Source organism: Leptinotarsa decemlineata, unplaced genomic scaffold (genome assembly GCF_025532065.1).
Source record: "Leptinotarsa decemlineata unplaced genomic scaffold, Ldec_3_MD MMD2_P_RNA_scaffold_9, whole genome shotgun sequence".
Lineage (NCBI taxonomy): Eukaryota > Metazoa > Arthropoda > Insecta > Coleoptera > Chrysomelidae > Leptinotarsa > Leptinotarsa decemlineata.
The window spans coordinates 18204999-18229280 of NW_027412536.1; the positions used below are offsets into that span (position 1 = coordinate 18204999).

General features: G+C 32.5%; 1 protein-coding gene and 2 long non-coding RNA genes across 3 annotated transcripts in view; 1 reads left to right on the plus strand and 2 right to left on the minus strand.

Annotated features, from left to right (window-relative positions):
- LOC141480579 (uncharacterized) overlaps positions 1-24282 on the minus strand; it is a 45331-nt gene that overhangs the window by 4053 nt on the left and 16996 nt on the right. The gene's annotated exons all lie outside the window — the stretch shown is intronic.
- On the plus strand, positions 66-2356 carry LOC141480576 (uncharacterized). The gene is made up of 2 exons (XM_074170759.1): positions 66-671; positions 1821-2356. The coding sequence occupies exons 1-2, from the start codon at positions 279-281 to the stop codon at positions 2313-2315; spliced, it is 888 nt and encodes a 295-aa protein (XP_074026860.1). The 5' UTR covers positions 66-278; the 3' UTR covers positions 2316-2356.
- Positions 673-2491, minus strand: LOC141480578 (uncharacterized). Its single transcript, XR_012464436.1, has 2 exons — positions 2352-2491; positions 673-1723 (listed from the first exon to the last, which is right to left on the minus strand). It is a non-coding gene; the product is annotated as an uncharacterized lncRNA (long non-coding RNA).

Below are 24282 nucleotides of genomic sequence, written 5' to 3' on the forward strand. Positions count from 1 at the left end.
ACCTCAAACTTGTCTCGTCTCTAGTCGAACATTGACGACGCGACGTGCCGCTCATTTAAAGGGCCCTGTAAACGATCAAATTATTTGTCAAATATTCGTTTGACAAACGTGTTTGTCAAATTTTTTGAAAGTGTGCGAGCTTGTTTGACGTGTTTGTCAAACAATGTAAATGTTTGACCTGTTTGATGGAAATTTTGATTGACGGTGTGTTTGGCAAACCTGTTTGATAGTGTGCAATGGTGTTTGTCAAATAAGATCTCAGTTATTGCCTTGATACCATGGAGAACACAACTGCGACAATCAATAACGGCAACATGTCAGAAAAAGAATGTCTTTTGGAATTTATCTCCGTATATCGCGACATGCCGATGCTGTGGAGAATAAAATCAAAAGACTATATGGATAAACACAAGAGAATGAATGCGATCAAAAAAATGACGGAGTTATTGAAAGTGTCTCGCGGGAACATCACTGAAGAAGATGTTAAAAAAAAAATTAATATTTTACGAACAACTTTCAAGCGTGAAAATAATAAGGTGAAGAAATCTATGCTTTCTGGATCTGGTACTGATGAACTCTATGTACCTTCATTATGGTACTACAAAGAGCTTGAATTTCTACAAGACCAAGTGGAGGAAGAATCGGGGATCAGTTCAATAACAGGACAAACGGTAAATAGTAACAATGTTTATTTTATTTTAATTCTACAAGTACAACATATACAGTTACCCACTCTAAACATTTGAAATTTTTTCATTTTCAAATAAGAATTCATTTTCAAAAGAATATTTTTATAAACAACTTGTTACAAATAGGTACAACATAATATTTTAACCTAACCAATAATAATATTTTAACTTAACCAATTAATAAATATTTTTTATTTTCACAAGTACAGCAAATACGATTAGGTACCTATTCTAAACATTTGTTTTGCCATGGAATAGCACCCGTTGAATTAAAATATTCACAAAAATCATCTCTCACTTCTTTTGCTAATGTAGCGCTATTTCCAGCCCGTGCACGTTCGATATTCAACAATTGATTTGACTCATTTCTCCAAGATCCTTGTATGACAGTCCCTGTAACACAATCTTCCATGTCTAATTCTCCATTCCTAATGTAGTTTTTTTGTTTCATTAGTAAATTGTGTAAATGACAACACGCCATTACTACAATTTTAGCTTTTGTAGGACATAATTTGATGGGTTTTTGGAGAATCTTAAAACGACTCGCAAGAATGCCGAATACATTTTCAATTATTCGCCGAGCACGGGATAAACGATAATTGAAAATCCTTCTGTTGTCATTTAAAACCTGCTTATTGTAGGGCTTCATAAAATTTGGAAGAAGCTGGAAAGCTTCATCGCCTACAAATACAAATGGCATTTTTTTTATTAAAGTTTGGCAATTCCTGTGGCTCTGGAATCTGCAACTGGTTGTTCTCAAACATATTCCAAAATTTTGTATTTTTAAGTACTCCTCCATCTGACACTCTACCATTTGTACCGACATCAATCATGATAAATTCATAATTTGCATTAGCTATGGCCATAAGCACTATGCTGTGTGTTCCCTTATAATTATAATAATAGGAACCGGAATGCTCAGGTTTTTGTAACGTGATATGCTTTCCGTCTACAGCTCCGATGCAATTATCAAAGTTCCATGAATTTCCAAATTGTCGTGCCAATATTTTCCAACTTTCTTGTGTTTTGGGTATCTGAAACATAAAAATACTTATTATTATTATGTAATATGTTTTATTATGTATTATTATTATTATGTAATATGTTTATATTTATTGTTTTGGTTTCTAGGAATCGTCAAAACTATCAACATCAACATCAACACAATCACCTTTGCCACCTTCAGCATCTATTAGTCCTGTACAAATAAAAAAGAAGAAAAAGGAGGACTTGCAACAGGACTTATTGACATTAGCCAGGGATCATTTCAAAAAACCTGAAAATGAATATCAGGTGATGGCAAGAAACTGGGCCTTTAAGCTAGAGCGCATGTCTGGAGAACAAAGAAGACTGGCAGAAAAATTTATAAACGAAATACTCTTTGAAGGAGAAGAAGGAAACCTTCATCGACATTCGGTAGTTATTAATCCGTCTCAGCCAGCACTCGCTTGGAACACTCCATCACCTACTCCGTACAGCCCATCTCCTATTTCACAACAATCATATCTGTCCAATACGGAGCAACCTGTGGTGATTCATATTTCAGACTCGCAAACAAATGAAACTAATACAGAAACTGAAGATGATACAGCAGCCAAATTTATAAACAATTTTTATTCTCTTTAAATTATATATTTTGTAATTTTGAAATAAAAATCTTACCTGAATATTGCTTAATTTTTCATTTATTGCCTCACAAGTTTCAATGATAATGCCGCTGAGTGTACGAGGTGCAATGCAGGCTTGAAATTTTAGGTCTTCAAAATCGGCGCCACTAGCCAGGTACCTCAAGGTTATAGATAATCTTTGAGAAGCTGGTATAGATTTACGCATAACGGTATCTTGTTTTGCTATGCAAGGACTTAGCAATGTTAATAAATCTTCAAATGTTTTATGGTCCATGCGCAGGAAGTTTGCATAGTCATTTGGTTCTGTGAGCACTATTTCCCGTAACAAATTTTCGTGCGTATATTTATCCCGTAATTTCAACCATTCTCTAGACCATCGACGACCTTTTTTCTTTTTCTTCATACATAGTGCTAGTGTCAATGCCAAAAACGCCTTATCTGTATTATCACTCATTGTTATATACGACAGAAGATGATAACAACACACGAACGTCAAGGAGAAAACTGAAATATGGGCAAATTTATTTGATCTATTGGTTTGATCGTATGCGCTTTTGTTTGATGAAAACATGAAGTTTGACAAACAAATTCGACAAACAAATTTGACCGTCTACAGGACCCTTAAGGACCGGCCATCGGCAAACAGTGATTTGGCCGAGGCGAAGTGGGGAAAGCAGAGAGACATCTGGCAGTGGTCAGTGGGGGACTGTTCGAAAGCATTGGCGGGCTAATGGGGAGAGGTTTGAGCCTATAATTCTGGATGTCAATTTATTTTTAAAATTATGGAGATGAAATTACTGAGTATACAATGTTTAATGTTTCGTTCGAAAGGTATTTCGTGAAGAGTTTCGAAATTTCGAAAGAATTCTGTAGACCAAAACAAAACCAGTTTTGTAATATATAAGTGTTGAATGTGTTCGTTAACTGAAAAAAAATAATACCCAGAGAAAGTTATCGAATTGGTGACCATGAAATGTGTCAGCGAAGATGAAAGTGAAGGGTAGCATATGATTATATGTTGAAAAAAGAAGTTGGATGATATTCTGATCACTTGATGCTCCATTAGTTAAAAAAATGATTTTTCATGAAATAATAAAACCATTGTTTCGGTTTAATTTTTAGATTTCTGTTTGAATCAATATCCATCCGAATCAATCAAGAAAGAAATGAAATATTGAAACGCAAAAATACCTGAAATCCACTAAAATACATCGCAGACTTAGAAAAACAACTAGTTTCTTCTTTAGGTGACGTATTTAGATGCGATAACAAAGAAAGTCTCATCACATGCCCTTAATTTTGTTGATATTTTTCATCTTATTATTTCAGCATTTTGGTAGTTATTTCTCAATTGCGTTTGTTGTAGTTTTGAATTATGTTTCACTAGGTCAATGTCATTTTGAGGATTTAATGGGTTGCAGTAGTATTTGTAAAAGGCAATAAGTATTATTTTTCATTTAGTTGAAAATAACCACCTGCGTACAAGTATGTTTCAATGTTGTTGCATCTCCAGAGGACCGACGATACATTTTTTTTACTTATTTCATTTTCTAATTTTTCATAGTTCACTACAGACTAGTCAAGCCCTGTCATTTGACACCCATATTGAGATAGTTGTGAAAAAATATGTAATCCGCCATTTTGGAGCTGCGGCCATCTTGGATTTACAATGATACATTATTCATTAGATCGTATTCTCACCAAAACTAAATGAGTTTACCAAATATCAGATCAATCTGTCAACAAGAAGAGGGTCAAAACCTCAATTAGTACATTTGACCCAAACAAACATGGCAAGCTAAATAAAATTCTAGGCAATCCACAAACAGTGCTGGGGTATTAAAAAATATTGTTTCTCGATGTGTGAACGAAAAATTCTATTGAATGAATTTAGCGAACGGTTCACCAAGAATTGAAGTGACTGTTTCATCCAAGTTTGGAGATTTTTCTTTGTTGAATATTTGATAATGTCTATCGCAGTAGTAGACGAAACGCCAGGTATAAAAACCTGTCAATTACAGCCAAGAAAATAGCTTTCACACGTTTTTGGTACTGTTTAGAGAGAAATTCACTATTGTTGAATCAATCGCCGCCAAGAGGCCGTTATCAACTTTTTTTCGAATATAGGAGGGGTTTTTGTGATAACTCGTTTGATAGGTATTTCAATTTTCAATTCAAAATGTTTTTTATTTTTAGAAATCAGATCATCCGTTTCCGATTCACAAACAAATGATATTCGTATTCTAAACTCACTTCACTTCGTTCTAGTGAATGATTGAAATGATCACCATTCACTTGTGACAACAAAGAAGTTTGATACATTTGTTATGGAACGTTTCTTTAGAAGCATGCACATCTTATTCTACCCATGGTCTGGAGTAGACTGTGGTAGTTCAACGTTCACCAATCCTCACAAAAATCTAAGGGTGTCATATCAGGTGATGTATCGAGTCATTCTAGGGGACCTTCACCTATCCACTGGTTTGGATATTTGTCTTTCAGACAGCTCAGCTTAGTGAAGAGGTACCTCATATTGCTGAAACTTAATATTAGTTCAAAACTAATTTAGGTTTGGCCGCTGTCTAAAACGGTAGGCAGGCAATCGTGATCCATTAGAGGAATCCACTAAGTCACCTGTTATGACACCTCTAGACGTTTTTGAGGGAATACGTTTCATCTGAAGTGATTGATACACATCCGCAATCCATTTATGAACTCGTGAATAGAAAAAGAGATAATGAAGAAAAGAGAAATGAAACTTTCTATGTTTTTTACCACTTTCATTAAATATTACTTGAGTTTTGTCCCAACACCAAATGGTTATTTTTAACACCTCGACACGTGTTTCGATCACCAGGTGATCATCTTCAAAGAGGAAGAAGTTCAGTTTTAATCTTCCTCTTTGGAGATGATCACCTGGTGATGGAAACACGTGTCGAGGTGTTAAAAATAACCATTTGGTGTTGGGAAAAAATCTCCAGTATTATTCATTACTACACCAAAGGTTCCAAACAGTGCATCATAAGTACCACTTTTATTTGTAACTAATGTTACTGCAGTTTCGACCTATACGGAAAATGTCCGAATAGGACGAAACTGCAGTAACGTTAGTTACAAATAAAAGTGGTAAAAAACATAGAAAGTTTCATTTCTCTTTTCTTTATTATGATTTCCTACCACGTAGTAACGGCTACATCCATCAATTATAGAAAAAGAGGTGCTTGCAACGATATTACTTCAGAAAAAAATTGTAAGAAAACTGATTATTGCCTAACAATGAAAAAGTATCAGAAACTCGTTTTTATCCCTGTTAGAGTACTGATACATGGGATGTTTCTATTCGGCTTTTTTTCCTTTTCAGCATCAAACGAGTTATCACAAAATCATCCCTTTCATTTGAAAGAAACAATTGGTAACGCCCTCCCGGCGACGAGCAAAACGTGCTATAAATGACACCCTTTTACGTAAATTTAATCCGACCTTGATATCCTGTTCCGTGATATCACGTCCGCACTGTATAAGACTCATATAATGTTAATTATTGTTCATTATAGTTATTATGGGATTAACTAATCATCAGCTGGGCTAAAGACACCTTTCAAATTATCCATCAGGATTACTTTAGATTTACAAATTATTCATTTGGATCCTCAGAGGAGAATGAAATTCGTACAAAATTGTTGCATGTGTCTACTATGAATATTATTGGAGTTTGTGCTGTCCACAAACGTGCTGGGTTGAATTTTTTAGTGCTTCGTCTTTTGACTTTCAACACATGAGAGGTTCACAAAAGAAAAACGTACAATACAGGAAATAGCAGCCACTAACGGTTTCTCGAGAGGTATTGTAGATGACATGATAAGGAAGAAGTTTAGGTTATGAATGAACGAAATCTCGACTTTTAGAAAGGACAAAAACCAAGATAAATCTCAGTTCCATACCACCAATATAAGAAGGAAAGTGTATTATCCAATATGAGAGCTAATTATTAATATTTTAACATTATATTATAATGGATTCTGATCATTCAGATATACGAAGTACCCCGCCGGATGTTATGGATGCAGCCAATGAGGCTAGTAAGACTTTATTACCCCAAAAATCATTGAGCGTGTATGAAAATACGTATGAGACATTCATGGCATGGAGGAAAACAAAGAATATCAATTCATTTTCTGAAAACGTAATATTGGCATATTTGTCAGAATTATCCAAGAACTTTAAGGCAGCAACACTTTGGAGTAATTTCTCAATGCTAAAAAGTACCATCAGCATTAAAAAAACATAAATATTGACTATCCTGAGGTACGTGCTTTTTTAAAAGGAAGAGTGAGGGATACGTTCCCAAAAAATTCAGAGTTTTGGAGAAAGAACAAATACTGAAGTTTATACAAGAAGCTCCTGACGAAAAAATTTTATTGACCAAGGTAAGTTTAATGTCTCACGGTGGTATTAAATAAATAGAAAATAATATCTATAAATCAAGTAGATCCTAATAAGTATAGTTGGCCAAATCAGATATATTATCTAAAACTATGTTAATGTGATATCTAACTATGATCTTCTAAATTATTTTAAATTGGGCGTTGAGAATCGCGTTTTCACACATATATTTGTAAATACGAATGGTTCAGCGGTAGTGCGTCGGCCTCGCGCGCCCAAGGACCTGGGTTCGATTTCTGACAGCCATAATATTTTTATAGTTTCTATATTGTAATTTCTTTTTCTTTAGGTTATACTAATATTTGGACTTGCTGGAGCTCTTAGAAGAAATGAACTGTATAAACTGAAATTAGATGATATTGAAGATTACAATACTCATAGTAAACGTCCATCATACAAAAACCAAAATCTCAAGAAAATTTACCATCACGGAACATCTTGAATTATACCGAAAATATACGGCACTCCGTCCGCAAAAATACGCAGAAAAAAATTATTTATTAATTATCAAGGTGGAAAATGTACCTGCCAGATCGTTGGTATAAATAAAATTGGTAAAGTTCCTTCGGTAATCGCAAAATACCTAAATCCGCCACGTTATTAGTAGAAGCTGGAGGCGATTTGCTCACCTTAAAAAAAACATGGAGGTTGGAAATCCTCTGCAGTGACAGAGCATTATATAGAAAACTCAATTACACAGAAAATTGATGTGGCAAATAAAATGTTATCGCCTCAAAATCAAATTTCCTCAGCCCCTATCGCCACTACTTCTATCATCTCAACTTCCAAGTCAAGAAACACACTAATAGAAAAATCAAATGCTGCAGGTGTAAGTTTTGGAATGGTCACAGGTTCCAATATTACTATTAATAATCATTATTATTCCACATCAGAATGAAAACCAAAAATAATAATCTCAGTGTAAGAATTAATTGTTAATTTTATAATATAGGTACTTACTAATTATTCTGAAATTCAATAAAGCTCTTTAAACTAATGGTGCTTAATTTTCTCTGTATGGTCGTAGAAAAAGTATAGTGTGCAACATGTGCGTGAAGACTTTTATACACGCGCCTGAGGGCTCGTGTCGCAAATTCCACGCTTGTGTAAAAAAGTCGATTTCACGCACTTGTTACACAATATACTATAACGTTTCTGATCAGCAGCATCTTCGGGAATTTATGTTGAAAGTAATTATTCAAACTTCACTAAGAATTATTATTTCAATAAATGAAATTGTTTTATGATGAAAAACCTATTAATAATTGACTCTTAAAAATATTTCTTTCAAAAAGTAATATTTCATGTTTATTTTTTCAATTATTTTGGCAGTGGAAAAAGTAAACATTTACGCATCAATAGAGATGCGGAAATGTCAAGTTTTCTTGGCAGTTATACAAAAATATTTTCTATTGGGTGCGTTTGTTTTTAAAATTTAGAGCCGAGCGAGCAGTTGCAGATTTGATATCACATAATCACGGAGTAAAAGAAGTTAAATATATTAAACAATCGTTCGATTCTATCTGAAGAGTGATAATAAGTTTAAATTGGTTGTACCTATCATTTGCAATTACAGAACCTTCAACACATGATTATTATGTCAATAAGAATGAATCGTGAACTCTTTTTCGAAGATAATACAAAAAGAGTCAAATATTACACCGAAAGGTAATAATTTTCCAAAAAATACCAAAACCCAACCAATTTTTCGAATATGACAACCGACAGCTAAAATATCTGTCCGATCGTGATATTAATCTCAGACAGTGTTGCCAACCATAGCTGAATTTACTCGACGGTAGCGACGTAGCGAATTTGAACATAAAGTAGCGGAACTTTCTACAAATAACGATATTGAAAAATATGGAAGAAGAAGAGGCAGTGGACAGCCCCCAAAGCTGACAGCTAACAATTGAATGCACAGTCAATCCACATGTAGCTTAAAATAGTGCCAGTAAATGTGATTTGGGTTCTGTTGTCAGAATCCAATGTGATAAGGACGAATGTGTTCGGCAGTTCAATTTGATTAGATCATATTCCAATGAAAATGAAATGAATGATATTCCTAAAGAAATACTTGCATTTTGAATGTACCTAAAGAATTTTCAAGACTTCAATGATGTATTCATATTTAAATCCATATCGGACTTGGCCCTTACAGTTTTAAGTCTTCCTCATAGAAATGCTAATGTGGAACGAATATTTCAAACTTTAAATGATCTCAAAACTAAAAAAAGAAATAGAATGTCCACCAGCATGCTCAAAACAATTCTTTCAATAAAACTAGATACTTTCAGTAAAAATAAATGTAGTGAATACGTATTCAATGAAAGGTTTTACCAAAAATACAATCAATATAAGTAATATCACAATACATCACGCATAAGTATCCTGATTCCGAGTTGATTGACTAGGAATTATTCGGATTGAAATGCCTTTTTTAAATTGTTATATTTTGAAGTTTATTCAAAAGTTTATTGATGTGTTCGATATTTAAGACCGGATTTGAAAAATATTTGTTTTAAATAGTCACCATTCTAGACTACGTACGTGAAAAGATTGATTTTTACTTTTACTTATATAAAACAAATATATATGTATACTTTTGATCTCTTGTAAGTACCTAATGATAATAAAATTCTGATGTGATGTTCATTCAGTTTGCACTTATTTTGAGGTTATGCTCTTCTATAATGAATCCAATTCCAAAATCATTTCAAACTAAGAAATATTTGGTAGAGACGACAGCTTTCAAAAATTAACTACTGTAAATGTACTGAATGGTACACAAACTGTAAGTACTGCGGCATTTTATTTAGGATAGGACGCATGCGCGAACTGATTTGCGTCAGATATACAAGCGAAACGGAATGTGAAGCAGTGTAAGGAAATTTTGCTTCATGTGTAGCGACTTTATAGTTTACCAAGTTGGCAATACTGACCTCAGAGCTGACGATCACATTCTTACTCGCTCTCGTAAATATCGGTTTATGTGAAGTTATCTAAGAATTGAGATGTTATTGGTTTACAAATTCTACCTTTTATCGCTTTTATCACTATTATTCAATCAAGTTGATTATTCAATCAAGTTGGGTACCTACTACTATTGTAGGTAAGAATTGTAAAGTCCATTGAAAAGTTACATGTAGGGTTGCGTTTTTCAGAGAAAAAAATTTATTTTCTTCATGTGTAGGGGGAGTTAGTATGAGTTCAAGTTCAAGTTTGTGGGGTCGCAACCCTTGTCCCCCGGCAGCCATCTTGGAAAAATGGGTGCAAAGGGTTATCGCGCTGTATCTCGTAAAGTGGCAACTCTACAAAAAATGTTATATAATTTGTAGCAAATTAAATTTTCTACAACTTCAAATAACTGAAAAATTTTGAACAAATTTTCTTTTGGGCGTTATTTTTTTTTTGGTCATTTTACAATAAAATGACACCTGAGAAGTCTTATAGAGGGTTTCTCAAAAAATAATTTCCACCACAAATTTGTTTAATTTCATTAAATTTATTTTACAGCGCTCCGAAATTGAATACCCGTAAGAATACGATAAAAACGAACAATTACGCTTAGTTTTATATTATACATTTTTTTATTCATATAAATCATCATACAGGATATTAATACCGATTTCAGCCCTGTTACTGATAGGTGTGGTGATGTCTGCCCTGCCTATGCTTTGCTCAACATAACAAAACATCGGATTCCAAAGTAGCCAAGATATTCACCAAGGCTCTAGTTGATATGGAAGCTCCTCAAAGGCAGACCGAGGAGTTTCAGGGGATATTCAAAGACGTAAGTGTGAAGTACGTTAATGAAGTGATAAATTCTTACTGGTATTTGTGGTTAAAGGTCATTCAATTAGATCAGTCGTTCCCAATCTATGAGTCGCGGGAGCAATTTGGGTGGGTCTCGGAAACAGATTTAAAACACTCAATACGTTTGAATTGTTTTTCCCACTTTGAATAAAGGCTAGGGGAGTTATCCAGTTCTTCCGAGCGTACCTTTAAAAGAGCTGATGCACGAAAAAAAAGATTTGTTACTTCAAAGAAATTCATTCAGTCTAATTTAATCCATCAATTTGATCAAATATCATTCATTCCAGACGGCATGTGTATTTTATCGATTAGATGATAATTTTGCGGAGACAAAATGAACTTCTCATTTTAATTTCTCTAATATTTCAATTCAAGATATTTTACTTAGTCAAATGAATTGTGGATCATTTCAAGAATAAAATTTATTGAGTTCTCAAAATAATTCGGTTTAGTCAAACAATATAATTTGATCAAATCAAAAGTACGTACGTCTGTTGAATGAAAACTTTCCACTTCAGTTTAACAGTATGGGGTGCTGTTTGCTGTTTTGACACTAATATATAATTGATTCAGCTGAATATTTATTTTCACTTCAACAATACATCAATACATTTAGGTAACTAATTTTGGAAATAATTTCAAGCCTATGGATAATTTCATTTTAATATTTTCATTATTTGCTGGTTTCAAAAATTAGATTGTTTCCTTGAAAGAAATGGTATAGTTGAATTACTCCTAAGGAATAGAACTGCCCTGGCAGCATTGCCAAGATTGTGATAAAATAGAATAATATACCTCTCACTGCAGAAAAATAGGGATATAGGTAGGTTTTTATTTTTCTATAGCAAAAGAAGCTTTCAAGATAATAATAATGAGTTTAATTTGATCGTTGCTTTTAGGTAGATATTTATAAGTGTTTTTCCAATCAAATGGAGCTAACTTTTCAGATGCATATAAAAAAATAATAATATCTTTTTATGTATGATCACACTATAGTGACGGAAAGAGCTGTATGCATTATGATTTACAAGTGAAACAACAAATCATAAAAGAAATAACGGTAAAATCAATTTCAAATACATTTGTTGTCTAGTTTCGAAATAAAGGCAACGACAACCCTGTTCTTTAATGGAATAAGAATGGAATAAGAATAAAATGTGTTTTGCAAGGAAATGACGAGAGGTTTAGTTTCTTTTTGATTATACGTAGTTTAAAGTTTTACAGTGTTTTCACACAATCAAGGAAGCAGTTCATGGAATAAATCAAGAATCATATATAACAGATGTATGTCTTTCATTCGTAACTTCTATAACAAATGTGTATATCATTACAATCAAAAACATATTCAGTTTTCTCAAATGACTATATATTTTTGCGATTTGCTCTAGATACTCATTATTCAGGTCTGTACCTAATTAATTAGATGTTATAATTTCAAATTTAGATTTGAAAGCCTGAAAGTTATGGTTGGAGAGCTAAGTAAATTTTGTATCTCAGTCATATTTTTAATGAAATTTTTCTGTGATTGAAGTACGTCATTGTTGATTTCCTATTATCAAAAAAAAAGGATACCTCCGTTTCTTAAATTGGATTTGTACAAAAACAAATTATTATATTTTTCTATTTCTATGAGATAATATCCAAGCTAGTTAGTAGAAATTGATCCAATAGTATTAGTGCGGAAATGTAGACAATCACGTATTTCTGTTCTCTTTCATTTTAGAATATTAGTTCAGTGAAAGGTTTCGACATCGACTCTAATTGTTTTTGGTAGATATCACCAATGATAATATGACACATCTCCACTTCTTGCATCGAACTCGCCTTCAACATCAGGAACTTCCACCTGATCTATAGATTACCAAGAAGCTATTGTTGAAAACCATAGAGAAGTTGCTTTTTGTGGACATATGTTTTTATTTCAAAATCATCGTAAAATTTCCTCCCACAGTATTCTAGAAAATCAATCACTATTTTATTAATGAAAATAATATTTGTAGCAAATATTAATTTGAATTCGTTTCCCTTATTTTTATTCATTTAAGTTCTCAAGAAAATTTTAAGAGACTGGAAAATACAAAATATGTTGATAGAATTAAACATTTGTGAAGAATTTATATTTTTATTTGAATATTTGAAGAAGTATACAGCGAGACTAACGGTCGATGGTAGGTTAGACATTTCTTGAAAACGCAAAGCATGATTTTTCTGAAAATTTCACCTCTCACATTTCATTACCTGTTCTATCGATCTAAAATATTTTAGCATTGCGGCGTTGCCACTTCCATCAAAAAGTCCTAGTAATTATATATTTTTAATGGAACACCCAGTATATTAATACATTTTTGGAATCGCTCTAGTATTTTAATACTTTTTAGTTAATAATGTCCTATACCTATCTCTATCTGTTTTCGAGACAAAAAATAAATTGTGTTAAATATGGTACAAAACATAGCCTTAATTAAAATTAAGTACCTACATCAGTACTCTCAATTCATGAATAGTTGATATTTTGATGATAGTTTGGACAAACTCGAAATATTCAAATAACACCAAGAAATCGACTCCATATCATACAGGGCGTGCTAAAATTACTATTATTTCCATTGTCGAAGTTCCAAGTAGTCGAAAGTTCATTTTTTCAAATGAAACCCCCTGTATATTACTCGATAAATTGAAAGATGGTGAAAAATGCTTCAAGATGATATACATGTTCCTATATCTAAATCGTCAAGTTTTCTAAATAAAGTCGTTTTTGTGAAAAAATTGTTATTCACGTTTTACCTACAAGTTTGAAAGTGGCATTTTATTTTGTGAGTGGGGATTATTGCAAAACGAGTGTCAGCAAGTGGAGCAAACTCACGAGCAAAATAAAATCACTTCTAACAAATGTATCATACAATTTTTTTTGTATAACGTTACTGCTGATAATAAAAAAAAATATAGGGTCAATGGGATTTGAACACACGATCTTTGGATTACAAGGCATATGTTACAACTACATACGCCAACTCACGTTATTTTAAGGAGGATTATTGGTTAGTCATGAAGGAGTTTCTACAGTTTGACTGAATACTACTTCGTCATCGTCAGTAACTTCACAGGGATTTAATATTACCAATAGCACGAACTGCATGTGTGAATTTTTCTATATGATTTTTTGGTAGGTGTTCTGATTGAAGTGTTTCTATCAAAGAGATTTTCAATAACGGTTGTACAAAAAAAATATTTTTAAAGAATTTGATTTCTAGGTAGCCGTGGAAATATCAAGCTTATGACCGTTTGGTGTATTTTATAAGTAACTGATAAATGGTTATTGACGGTGTTTCAAAAAATCGCCAAAAATGAATGCAAATATTGATTATTCAAACGAAGTTCTTATGAAATTATTTATTATACACAGACAGTGTGATCAAATAATTGCCAGAACTTGCATATCCAGAAGCTTCAATTCGCAATGCAGAAAAGATTTAGGTGTATCACATGCTTCAGTACAACGAATTTTGAAAAATCACGGAATGCATCCGTATAAATTTACCAAAGTTCAAGCTCTAAAAGCAGAAGACTTCGAACGTAGAATGCAATTTTGTGAATCCCTTTTGATTCATACACAGGAAGATCGGGAATTTTTGTCAAAAATAATTTGGAGCGACGAATCAAAATTAACGAGGGATGGTATTTTCAATAGAAGGAATAAACATTTTTGGCTGATCATAATCCTCATGTTACAAAAGAAATGGGTTTTCAAGAAAAATTTGACCTGAACGTTTTCTGTATTCTGAAGAATAATAAAATCAGCTTTTTTATTTATGAAGACACACTGAATGCAGAGAGATATCTCCAAATATCAAGGACGACTGTAACCGATTTTCTTGAAAATTTGCCTTTAGAGGAATATAGGAATTCGTGGTTTCAACTGGACGGAGCGCCAGCTTATTCCACCCAGGAAGTTTCCAGGAAACATGACGAACTCTTCGACGATCGTTGATTTAGGCGTTCAGGGCCATGGTACTGGCCACCGGGATCACCCGATCTCACGCCACTTGACTTTTTTATGGGGTGTTTTAAAAGAAAGGGTATACAGTACTCCAGTGCCTACCAAAGAAGAATTGCGACGGCGAATAGTGCGGAGTATTGAAGATCTGGATCTCCAGGAAATTGAAAAAGCAACCACAAGTCGCATACAAAAAAACATTTTAAAGTGTTTAGAATGTAATTGACAACATTTTCAGCATTTATTGTGAAAATGTGATATTTTGTTTACAATTTTGTTATTTTGAAACATCCTATTCTGTTATTGTCTGTATTTTCACATGTTTTAGCCCACAAAATCTTACTTTTTACCTACCAATGACTGATTTTTTGTACAGTTGTTCCCTGGAAACTTTGAGCCATAGTTAAGGAAATTATTTTGTAACCTCACAAACTTCCTCTCGTTCATTGTGTTAATTCAGGATACATTTGGTTGAATTTTTTACACGTTCTGACAATGATTTGATCACTTTGTTTATGTGTATAATAAATAATTTCATAAGAACTTCGTTTGAATAATCGATATTTGCATTCATTTTGGAAGATGATTCGAAACACCGTCGATAACTCTTTGTAAATTACTTATAAAAGTAACCGAACTGCTTAAAGCTTGATAATTCCACTGCTACCTAAATCCAAATTCTAAAAAAAAAAAATGTTTCTAGAAGAAGAGACTTTATTGAGAAAACTTGACGATTTAGGTACAGGGACATGATATATCATCTTGAAGCATTTTTCACCATCTTCCAATCTACCGAGTAATATACAGGGGGTTTCATTTGAAAGAATGAACTTTTGACTACTTTTATGCACAATGGAAATAATAGTAATTTTAGCACGCCCTGTATGATATGGAGTCGATTTCTTGGTGTTATTTGAATATTTCGAGTTTGTCCAAACTATCATCAAAATATCAACTTTTCATGAATTGAGAGTACTGATGTACTTAATTTCAATTAAAGCTATGTTTTGGACCATATTTAGCACAATTTATTTTTTATCTCGAAAACAGATAGGTATAGGACATTATTAGCAAAAAAGTATTAAAATACCAGAGCGATTCCAAAAATGTACTAATATACGGGGTGTTCCATAAAAAAAAAATAAAGTTGCTAGCACTTTTTGATGGAAGTGGCAATGCCGCAATGATGAAAATATTTTAGATCGATAGAACAGGTAAGGAAATGTGAGGGGTGAAATTTTCAGAAAAATCATGCTTTGCGTTTTCCAGAAACGTCTAACTTACCATCGACCGTGAGTCACGCTGTAATATAATTTAATGATTTTGAATGAATTTGTTACTAAGATTTCTCGATTTTTATTTATATTTTGCTCATTCTCACGATGAAAAATTTTTCATGGCATTCACATAATTAGTATTGAATATGAAATATCCGTAAGACTCCCATCAGCAGCTGATTAAATAATCATGATACGCAAGTAGGTAAATCAAGAATCCAGTTGAGAAAATGATACCAATTGTATTTCATGTATTAAGAAATTGGGTTGTTGAACAAACTATATTCTCACAATTATTCAATAACTTGATCTATTTCGATTGGAGATTCATGTAAATTCAATCACTGACTCTCTGTATTTCTGATTCTGCCGAAAAGTACTTTTCTCAATACTAAAACTATGTAATGTTTCTTATCTACAAACTCCATGCACAAATCGAATTACCATTAGCAGAAGATGACAACAATCGATGGTCTAATGATTTTTTTTATGACAAAATAGTTGACGGTAAAAGGCATATTGAAGTTTCAGAGAGGACAAAAGTAATTTTCAGTAGAACCGATCTGAAGCTCCATTACCATCAACGAGATGCTGGTACTCAAATTAGTATAATATTCGGTTGATTGAATCCAATAACCAAATTCAAACAAGAGGGAAGGATATGGTTCATCATTATTCATACTTATTTTGAACTTTCGAAATGCTTTACTCTATCAGCAAGATACTCACAATGAGGTATAAACATTGTTCATTCAACTACTATTCATTATTTGTTCAACAAAATCATTACTTTAGTGGAAATTTTCCCATTATCAAAACAAGCAAAGTTCTCCATCATCCTGCAGATATATTATGTTTCTTCAACATAACTTTTACTCAAATAGAAAATACATTTGATTACTTCAGTCAGTTCCACTATTTCACCCATCTTTAAATTTTGTTTCCTTGATAGAATATTCGAGTTACTCTAAATAATTCGTGGTATCAATTAGACAAAATATTAATTGAATTCAATTCTTCTTTAAATTGAAATAACTGATCGATGTGATTGTTCCAATCAATTGGAAATTTTCCAAATACATTATTTATTACTGGCTATTTTCCTAAAGTGTTGTATTATGCTAAGTAAATACTGTTTCTGTTATCTTTTCATGTCCATATTTGTTACATATACATAAATTCAGTATCTACTTGAAATTGTATAATATTGTATAGTTTCTAGTTTTATATGACCAAGTAGCGATAGCTAATATGTGTAATTTTGTTTGTTTGTTTTTTTATTTAATTTATTTCAACTAAGCTTTGTCAATAAGATATGAATCTTCAGACAATAAAGCATATTTTGATTTGATTGATTTGAAAGATTTGTTTGATACAATGAACATATGCTTGAAGAAATAGTTGGGAGTCACGAATTCTTTTTTCTTGCATCAACAAAATATTTTGTCGTGCATATTTGACACTTTTATTTCTTTGAATAAAGTGAATTTTCTTTCATTCAACGTTTTTTTTTCGTGTGGCGTTGCAACCATCTTGGAAAAACGGTTGCAAAGGGTTATTTATCGCGCTGCATCTCGTAAACTGGCAAAGCTAGATTTGTAGTATATTAAATTTTCTGAAACTTTAATCATCCCATTACTTTTTATTCTAAAATGGAAAATGAAAAAATTATAAACATAAAAAACTGAAATTTTGTTAACAAATTTTCTTTTAGGCGTTATATTTATTTTCTGGCCATTTTACAATAAAATGACATCAGAGCGATCTTATAGATAGTTTCTCAACAAATAATTTCCCCACAGATTTGTTTGATTTCATTAATTTATATGAGTATTACAGTCCTCCGAAGTTGGCAGGGTTCTTGAATACTCGTAGGAATACGATAAAAAGAAACTATTACGCTTAGTTTTTTATTATATAACTACATCGAACATAACTTCATTGGATTCCAAACTAGCCGAGATACTCACCAGGGCTCTAGTTGATATGGAAGCTCTTCGAAGGCAGAACGAGAGTTACAGGGGATATATTTAAAGACGTAAGTCCGGCCGTACACGGACCATATTTGCATTTGAGGCAACCTAAGTGTGAAGTACGTTATTGAAGTGATAACTTCTTATAGGAGGGTAAAGCGCTACGTTACGACGCCAGTTTGTCTGGCTTCCCTTTCTCTCACACATCTGTCAGGCTCCTCCTGTCTCGTCGGAGCTTCGGACAGAGACGTTCAGTGTTTAGCTTGTGTTGAACATATACTGTTAATGTACAGAAAATTTAAGTAATAACCCAAGATTTTCTCAAGTTAAACAATTTTAATATTGGATGGTTCTCAACTTAAGTTTAAGTTACCATTTCTCTCGGGCGCCCCGAGACGTACACGTTTTTTATATTGTATGAATAACCATAACAGAAGCATGTAACAATTCCTGAGAAGTAAACCTAATAACTAGTAGTTAGTTACTATACACCTAAAAACAGGGCGCACCTTATACACTTGCTGACATAATCACAATCATTTATATTTTGTCAAAAGTAATACTGCATATAATTCCCTATAAACAAAGATAATAACAAGATTTTTAGATTTCATTGATCAACTGGTAGTTGTGGTTATAGGCCATTTAATTAGATCAGTGGTTCCCAAACTATAGGTCGCGACCCACTAACGGGTCGCGGGAGCAAATTGGGTGGGTCGCGGAAACAGATTAAAAACACTTAATACTTTTGAATTGTTTTTTCCATTTTGAATAAAGGCTGTGGGAGAGTATCCACATATTTGTGTGGGAGGACATTCTCCACTTTGGTATATTTAAAAAAATAAATATAGAAATAGGCTTTGTGTGGAAAGTGACCTGCGTTTAAAGCTTTCAACTTTCAATCCAGATAAAGAATCCCTTGTAAATTGTAAGCGTCTCATTTTTGTCATTTTTTGTATTTGTTTAGTTTTGAAATTCTGAATTGAAAGTCTTTTTTCGTACTGTATTTTATCTTTATTACATCACCTTCACAATTTTCTTTCAGAGGTGTATTCCTCAATAGTGAATTTTCACGATAATATTGATAAAAATATTATTAGTAATAATAATAATACTTAATATTATTCAATATGTGGATCGCGAAAAAAAATTCACAATGAAGTTGGGTTCCCAAACAAAAAAGTTTGGGAAACGCTGAATTAGATTATTTGAAGAAGTACCTGTTTGTAAACATGCACATTAATGCACACATTAATGACGTCTTACATTATATAAATTAACCACATTATACAGTGTGTAACAACGAAAACTTAACAGAGCTGATTTTGAATATAAAAAGTCAGATTTTTAAAAAAGCTCCGACACATCGATTTCTAATTGAAGGGGGACACCTTTCAGACTAATCAGATTTTTTGTAGTACGCACCCCCTCGGAGGGGTGCGTCCGACGACCCTTATTTAGATAGGGAAAATAGGTCGAGTGGCACCTTGTTTTAAAGGTCTTTCGAATACCTTCACATCTCTGTTTAAAGAAAATTTTTGTAACGATTTTTTTTCGAGATAATTTGAAGATTTTGAGTTCAACTCTTTTTAAAATAAATCAAATTGTTTTAAAGGTACAATTTACGTTCATAACTTTCATAAAAAAAATAAATTCTTGCTTTTTATGACAACCTGCTAATACATGTCCATTTGATTTCGTAAAAAAGTAAGAATTATTTGTTTATTACAGGGAGATTTTTTCGGGGGATGGGTTGGTTACCACCCTTACATTTTAGGTAAATTGAGTGGAACCTCCTTATGAAGGTTGCCTTTTGACGTGGATATTTTATACTTCTGATAAAAAAGTTAATCATACTAAAAACTCACCTACACAACGAATACAACCTGCTGATTTCCTTGAATGCTGATGACACAGAAAAGATTAAAAAACTATTTTAGGGTTAATAAATCCCAATAATTGTTTTTAAAGCATACACACAAAAAGTTACACCTAATAAGGGTAACTCATAATAAGAATTTCCATCAATGAAAAATGGACCTATAATTGTATGATTGCCTAATATTCCGGCCCAGACATTCAACTTTTGGGGATGTTGGGTATGTATTTCTGCGTATTGTCTTGGTTTTCATCCGACCAATAACGGCAATTGTCACGGTTCACGCAACCATTTAAATAAAATGAGCTTTCGTCCGAAAAACAGATGTTATAAACCAGCTCGGGATTTTGCATTAATCTCGTTCATATGGCTTATTCCGGCCATTGCTGATAAACCTCTGGTACTTAACCACGGATTGGCGATGACTTGACCTGGGATTGGCGATGACTTGACCAATCACTCCAATCGCATTATCGTCATTCACTACCCTTCTCTGATCATTTCTTTTCTTATTTAAAACCGAACCTGTCTCCCTGAATTTTGTGACCAAATCCAGAACGTGATTTCTGCTTAGGCGTTTATCAGGGTTTTGCTCGTTAAATAAAATTGATGTTCTATTAGCATTCTGGTCGTTGCCAAAAAATAAAGCAATACCCTTTCAGCAGTAGTGTAAGGCATTTTTAAACAAATAATAATACACGACCCGTTTGAACAAAACAATCGAACGATGTACCAATGAAAACTGGAAGAAGAGGAGTGGGTAGTGATTTTAAAAAGGGGATTTTATTAAACAGAAAACTGATAAGAAGAACTGCTCGAGATTCTTTTTATTTAGGCATACAAGTTACCGAGTGGTATGTCTAATGTATTATAAACATGGAAATTTTAACTTCAAATTATCTCGAAAACTAATCGTTACAAAAATTTTATTTCAACAGAGTGTAAAGGTATTCGAAAGACTTTTAAAACAAGGTGCCACTCAACCTACTTTCCCTATCAAAAACGGCTCTGTTAAGTTTTCGTTGTTACACACTGTATAAATGATTTTATGGAAACATTGAGACTAAAATCAAGACAAAGACTCATTCTTAGGTTCAGTTATCACGAATGTTGCATGAACTCACCATGAGAAAGACAAAAAAATATTGACAAAATATTGCGCTCAAATCAAAGTGGATCCAATATGTGAGGGATGAAATGGGGTGAAATTTAGGAATGGAAAATGTTTTTTTTCACGATTTTCAGTAAAACTTGTTGAAAGTATAAAGATTTACAACTTTTGTATGAACAATTTTTCTACACAATCTAATATTTTTGGAGAACCGATTTTTTGGAAATCGGTTTTTTTTCTCATTGAAAATTAATTTATTTTTTAGTATATTTCGTGAAAAATTGCCGTCTAGTGTACTAAATATGCTTTACTTTTATCTAATATAGGTGTTCAGTTCGACATTTCATCAAGGTGCTAACAGAGTTTCCACCAAATTTTGTGAAAATTCGAAGATAAATTACCCACATTCACCTTCGATACTAAATTAGATCCTGAACCTCATCCTGGACCATCGAAGAAAATGAAAAACAATAGCTGGAAAACATTTTTTTCAATATATATAATCATGCTTAATATTATCCTGCCTAGAAATTTTCCGTGGATTAGGCCTAATGGGGATACCACGTGAAAAAACGCGCCTTCAGACTCTACCTAGTGATGGGAAAAGGGTCGATAATATGAATTAATAATAACATCGGAGTGTTAAGTATGTGATAAATTATATGAATATAAAAATGTATAATATGAAACTAAGCGTAATGGTTCGATTTTATCGTATTCTTACGAGTATTCAAGAACCCGGTCAACTTTGGAGCGCTGTAAAATCCAGATAAATTAATGAAATTGAAAAAAATCTGTAGTGGAAATTATTCGTTGAAAAACTCCCCATAAGACTGCACTGATGTCATTTCATTGCAAAATAACAAAAAAAAAAAGTTATACGCCCAAACCATTTTACGATAAAAAGTGATAGGAATAAAGTTGTCAACAATTCAATTTGCTACAAATAATGTCTCATTGAATGTTCTGTAGGGTAACCAGTTTACTAGATATAGTACGAACACTCTTTTCGCACCAGTTTTTCCAAGATGGCGGTCAAGAAACAAGGGTTGGGAATCCACAAACTTTAACTTAAGCTTAAACCAAACCCCCTACACAATAAAAAAATAAATTTGCGTCTGCTAAAAAACACACGTTTAGGCCTAAAAAATATAACATTTCAAAGGACTAGTAGCCCAGCGTGTATATAGTGTTATTAATTTTCATCAAGTAACGGGTCATTCCGATAAACATTCGTTTTGAGGGCACCCAATAAAAATGTTAAAAATTGTACGGAGCTGCTGTTTAGCTACATATCTCTATATTTTACGTTTTTAAAGTTAATAGCATAGTTGGTACGACTGATGCAAACATTTGTTTTTAAATAAGTTTTTTATAAGAAAAATGTTGATTGTTGAATTAAGTGTTAATTAAGGAGGAATAAGGTGTAAAGGTGACCTAGTGAATGAATGCTTGCGTTTTGAAATAGTTCATCTTGTGAAAAGGAAGGCTGAAAAGTTGCCCTTTTATGAACTTTGAAGGGCCGTAACTTTGAAAGTAAGGAAGAGCGCCGCTTATTTCTTTCGGATTCGTATACTACGCATCAAAATACGTAAGTACACTCCAAAATTTTTTCAAAATCGCCGGGTGCCCTCAAAACGAATATTTAACGTCATTCGATTCATAGTTTGAAAGATACTTAATTCATCAATGTATTTAATTCCTTGAAAAAATGTTTGGCATTATTTGCTGAAATTTCGGTTGATGATGGATCATAATTGACATTTTGTCAGCAAAATGTTGCAGATAGAATGTACAGTGTCATGCCCAAAGTATGCACCATATGGGAAACTTATTTATTAAGGGTTTTTCGACAAAAATTTATTCTTGATAATAGTTTGTGCATCCCCTAAAACTGAACATGCACCAACAAAATACAGTACAACATACGTAATATACGAGGAGCTTTCAAATATTTGATTCTGTCACAAGAGTAAAGTACTCTCATTTTGAAAAATCTCGGAAAAAGTTGTTAAGCATTGAAAAATACATCTAGATTTAAAGTCATGGCCATCTAAGTGAAGTTTTATTTTTTCAACAATTTTTTTTAATAGAGCCTACGAAAATTTTTTTTTACTAAAACGATAAATATGCTGTATACGACGGTTCATTTTAAAAGCCTATGATATTACAAATTACATAACTATGGTGATAACCATGATAAATTTTTTTGAAGAGTAATTTAATTTTCAAATTTTTTTTGTGCAAATTTATTTTAATTTTGTGTTAACACCGAAAATTACTCGAAAAAATGATGCAGTCAGTATAGTTACAAGAAATTATTATCCAATAATATCAAATCACAAAACATCAAAAGAATAGGTATTTTGGAATAAACTCATTGACTTTCTGGAGATTCAACTTAAATTACTTATTATGGACAAGAAAATCTCCAGGAAATCAATGAGTTTTTTTAGAAATATCTATTTTTGTGTTTTGTGATTTGATATTATTGAATATTAAGTTCTTGTTACAATACTATACAATTTTGAGTAATTTTCGGTGTTAACAAAAAATAAAAAAAACTTTGCACCAAAAACTTCGAAAATTGATTTACTCTTCAAAAAATTGCCCGTAGTTAACACCATAGTTATGTAATTTGTAATATTACAGGCTTTTAATATGAATGTCTTATACACGATTTATTTATTATTTATTTATTTATCTATTTATCGTATTAGCAAAAACATTTTTTTTCAATCTCCATTAAAATAATAGGTAAAAAATTAAACTTACTTAGATGGCCATGACTTCAAATATAGATGTACTTTTTGATGCTAAACAACTTTTGTAAATAACATTTCCAGAGATTTTTCAAAATAAAAGTACTTTACTCTTGTCACAAAATCAAATATTTGAAGGCTCCTCGTACATTACGTGTGTTTTACTGTATTTTGTTGGTGCATGTTTAGTTTTAGGGGAAGCACAAACGTTTATCAAGAATAACATTTTGTCGAAAAACCTTTAATAAATCAAGTTTCCCATATGGTGCATACTTTGAGGATGACACTGTATATGATATTTGCATAATTAAATCAATTTGTGGTGCCGTCGGGAAATTAAAAAAATTAAAATTTACATTACGTGAAACTTGACAACAGTCGACGGATATTCTCTATTCCGATATCGATGGTCTACACACCAAAAAGTATGGCTGGAATAACTTCACCTAAACCAAACATCAAACACATTTTGTTGTGTGAAAAATTGTAACAGCTCAAGAACGATAGGTGATTATCATGTGAGCGGAAAGAGATCTACTCCTGCGCACCATGAACATTTCATGATGTGGTAGGTGCAAAGCAAAGACCTGTAAGAAACTTCTGTCGACATGGGTGGAAAAAAACGCGGTTCCCGAAAAAACGCGGGACTATTATATCTGCTTTTCTTATAAACCATTCTACGATTTTTTCGTACTGATTATAAAAAACGA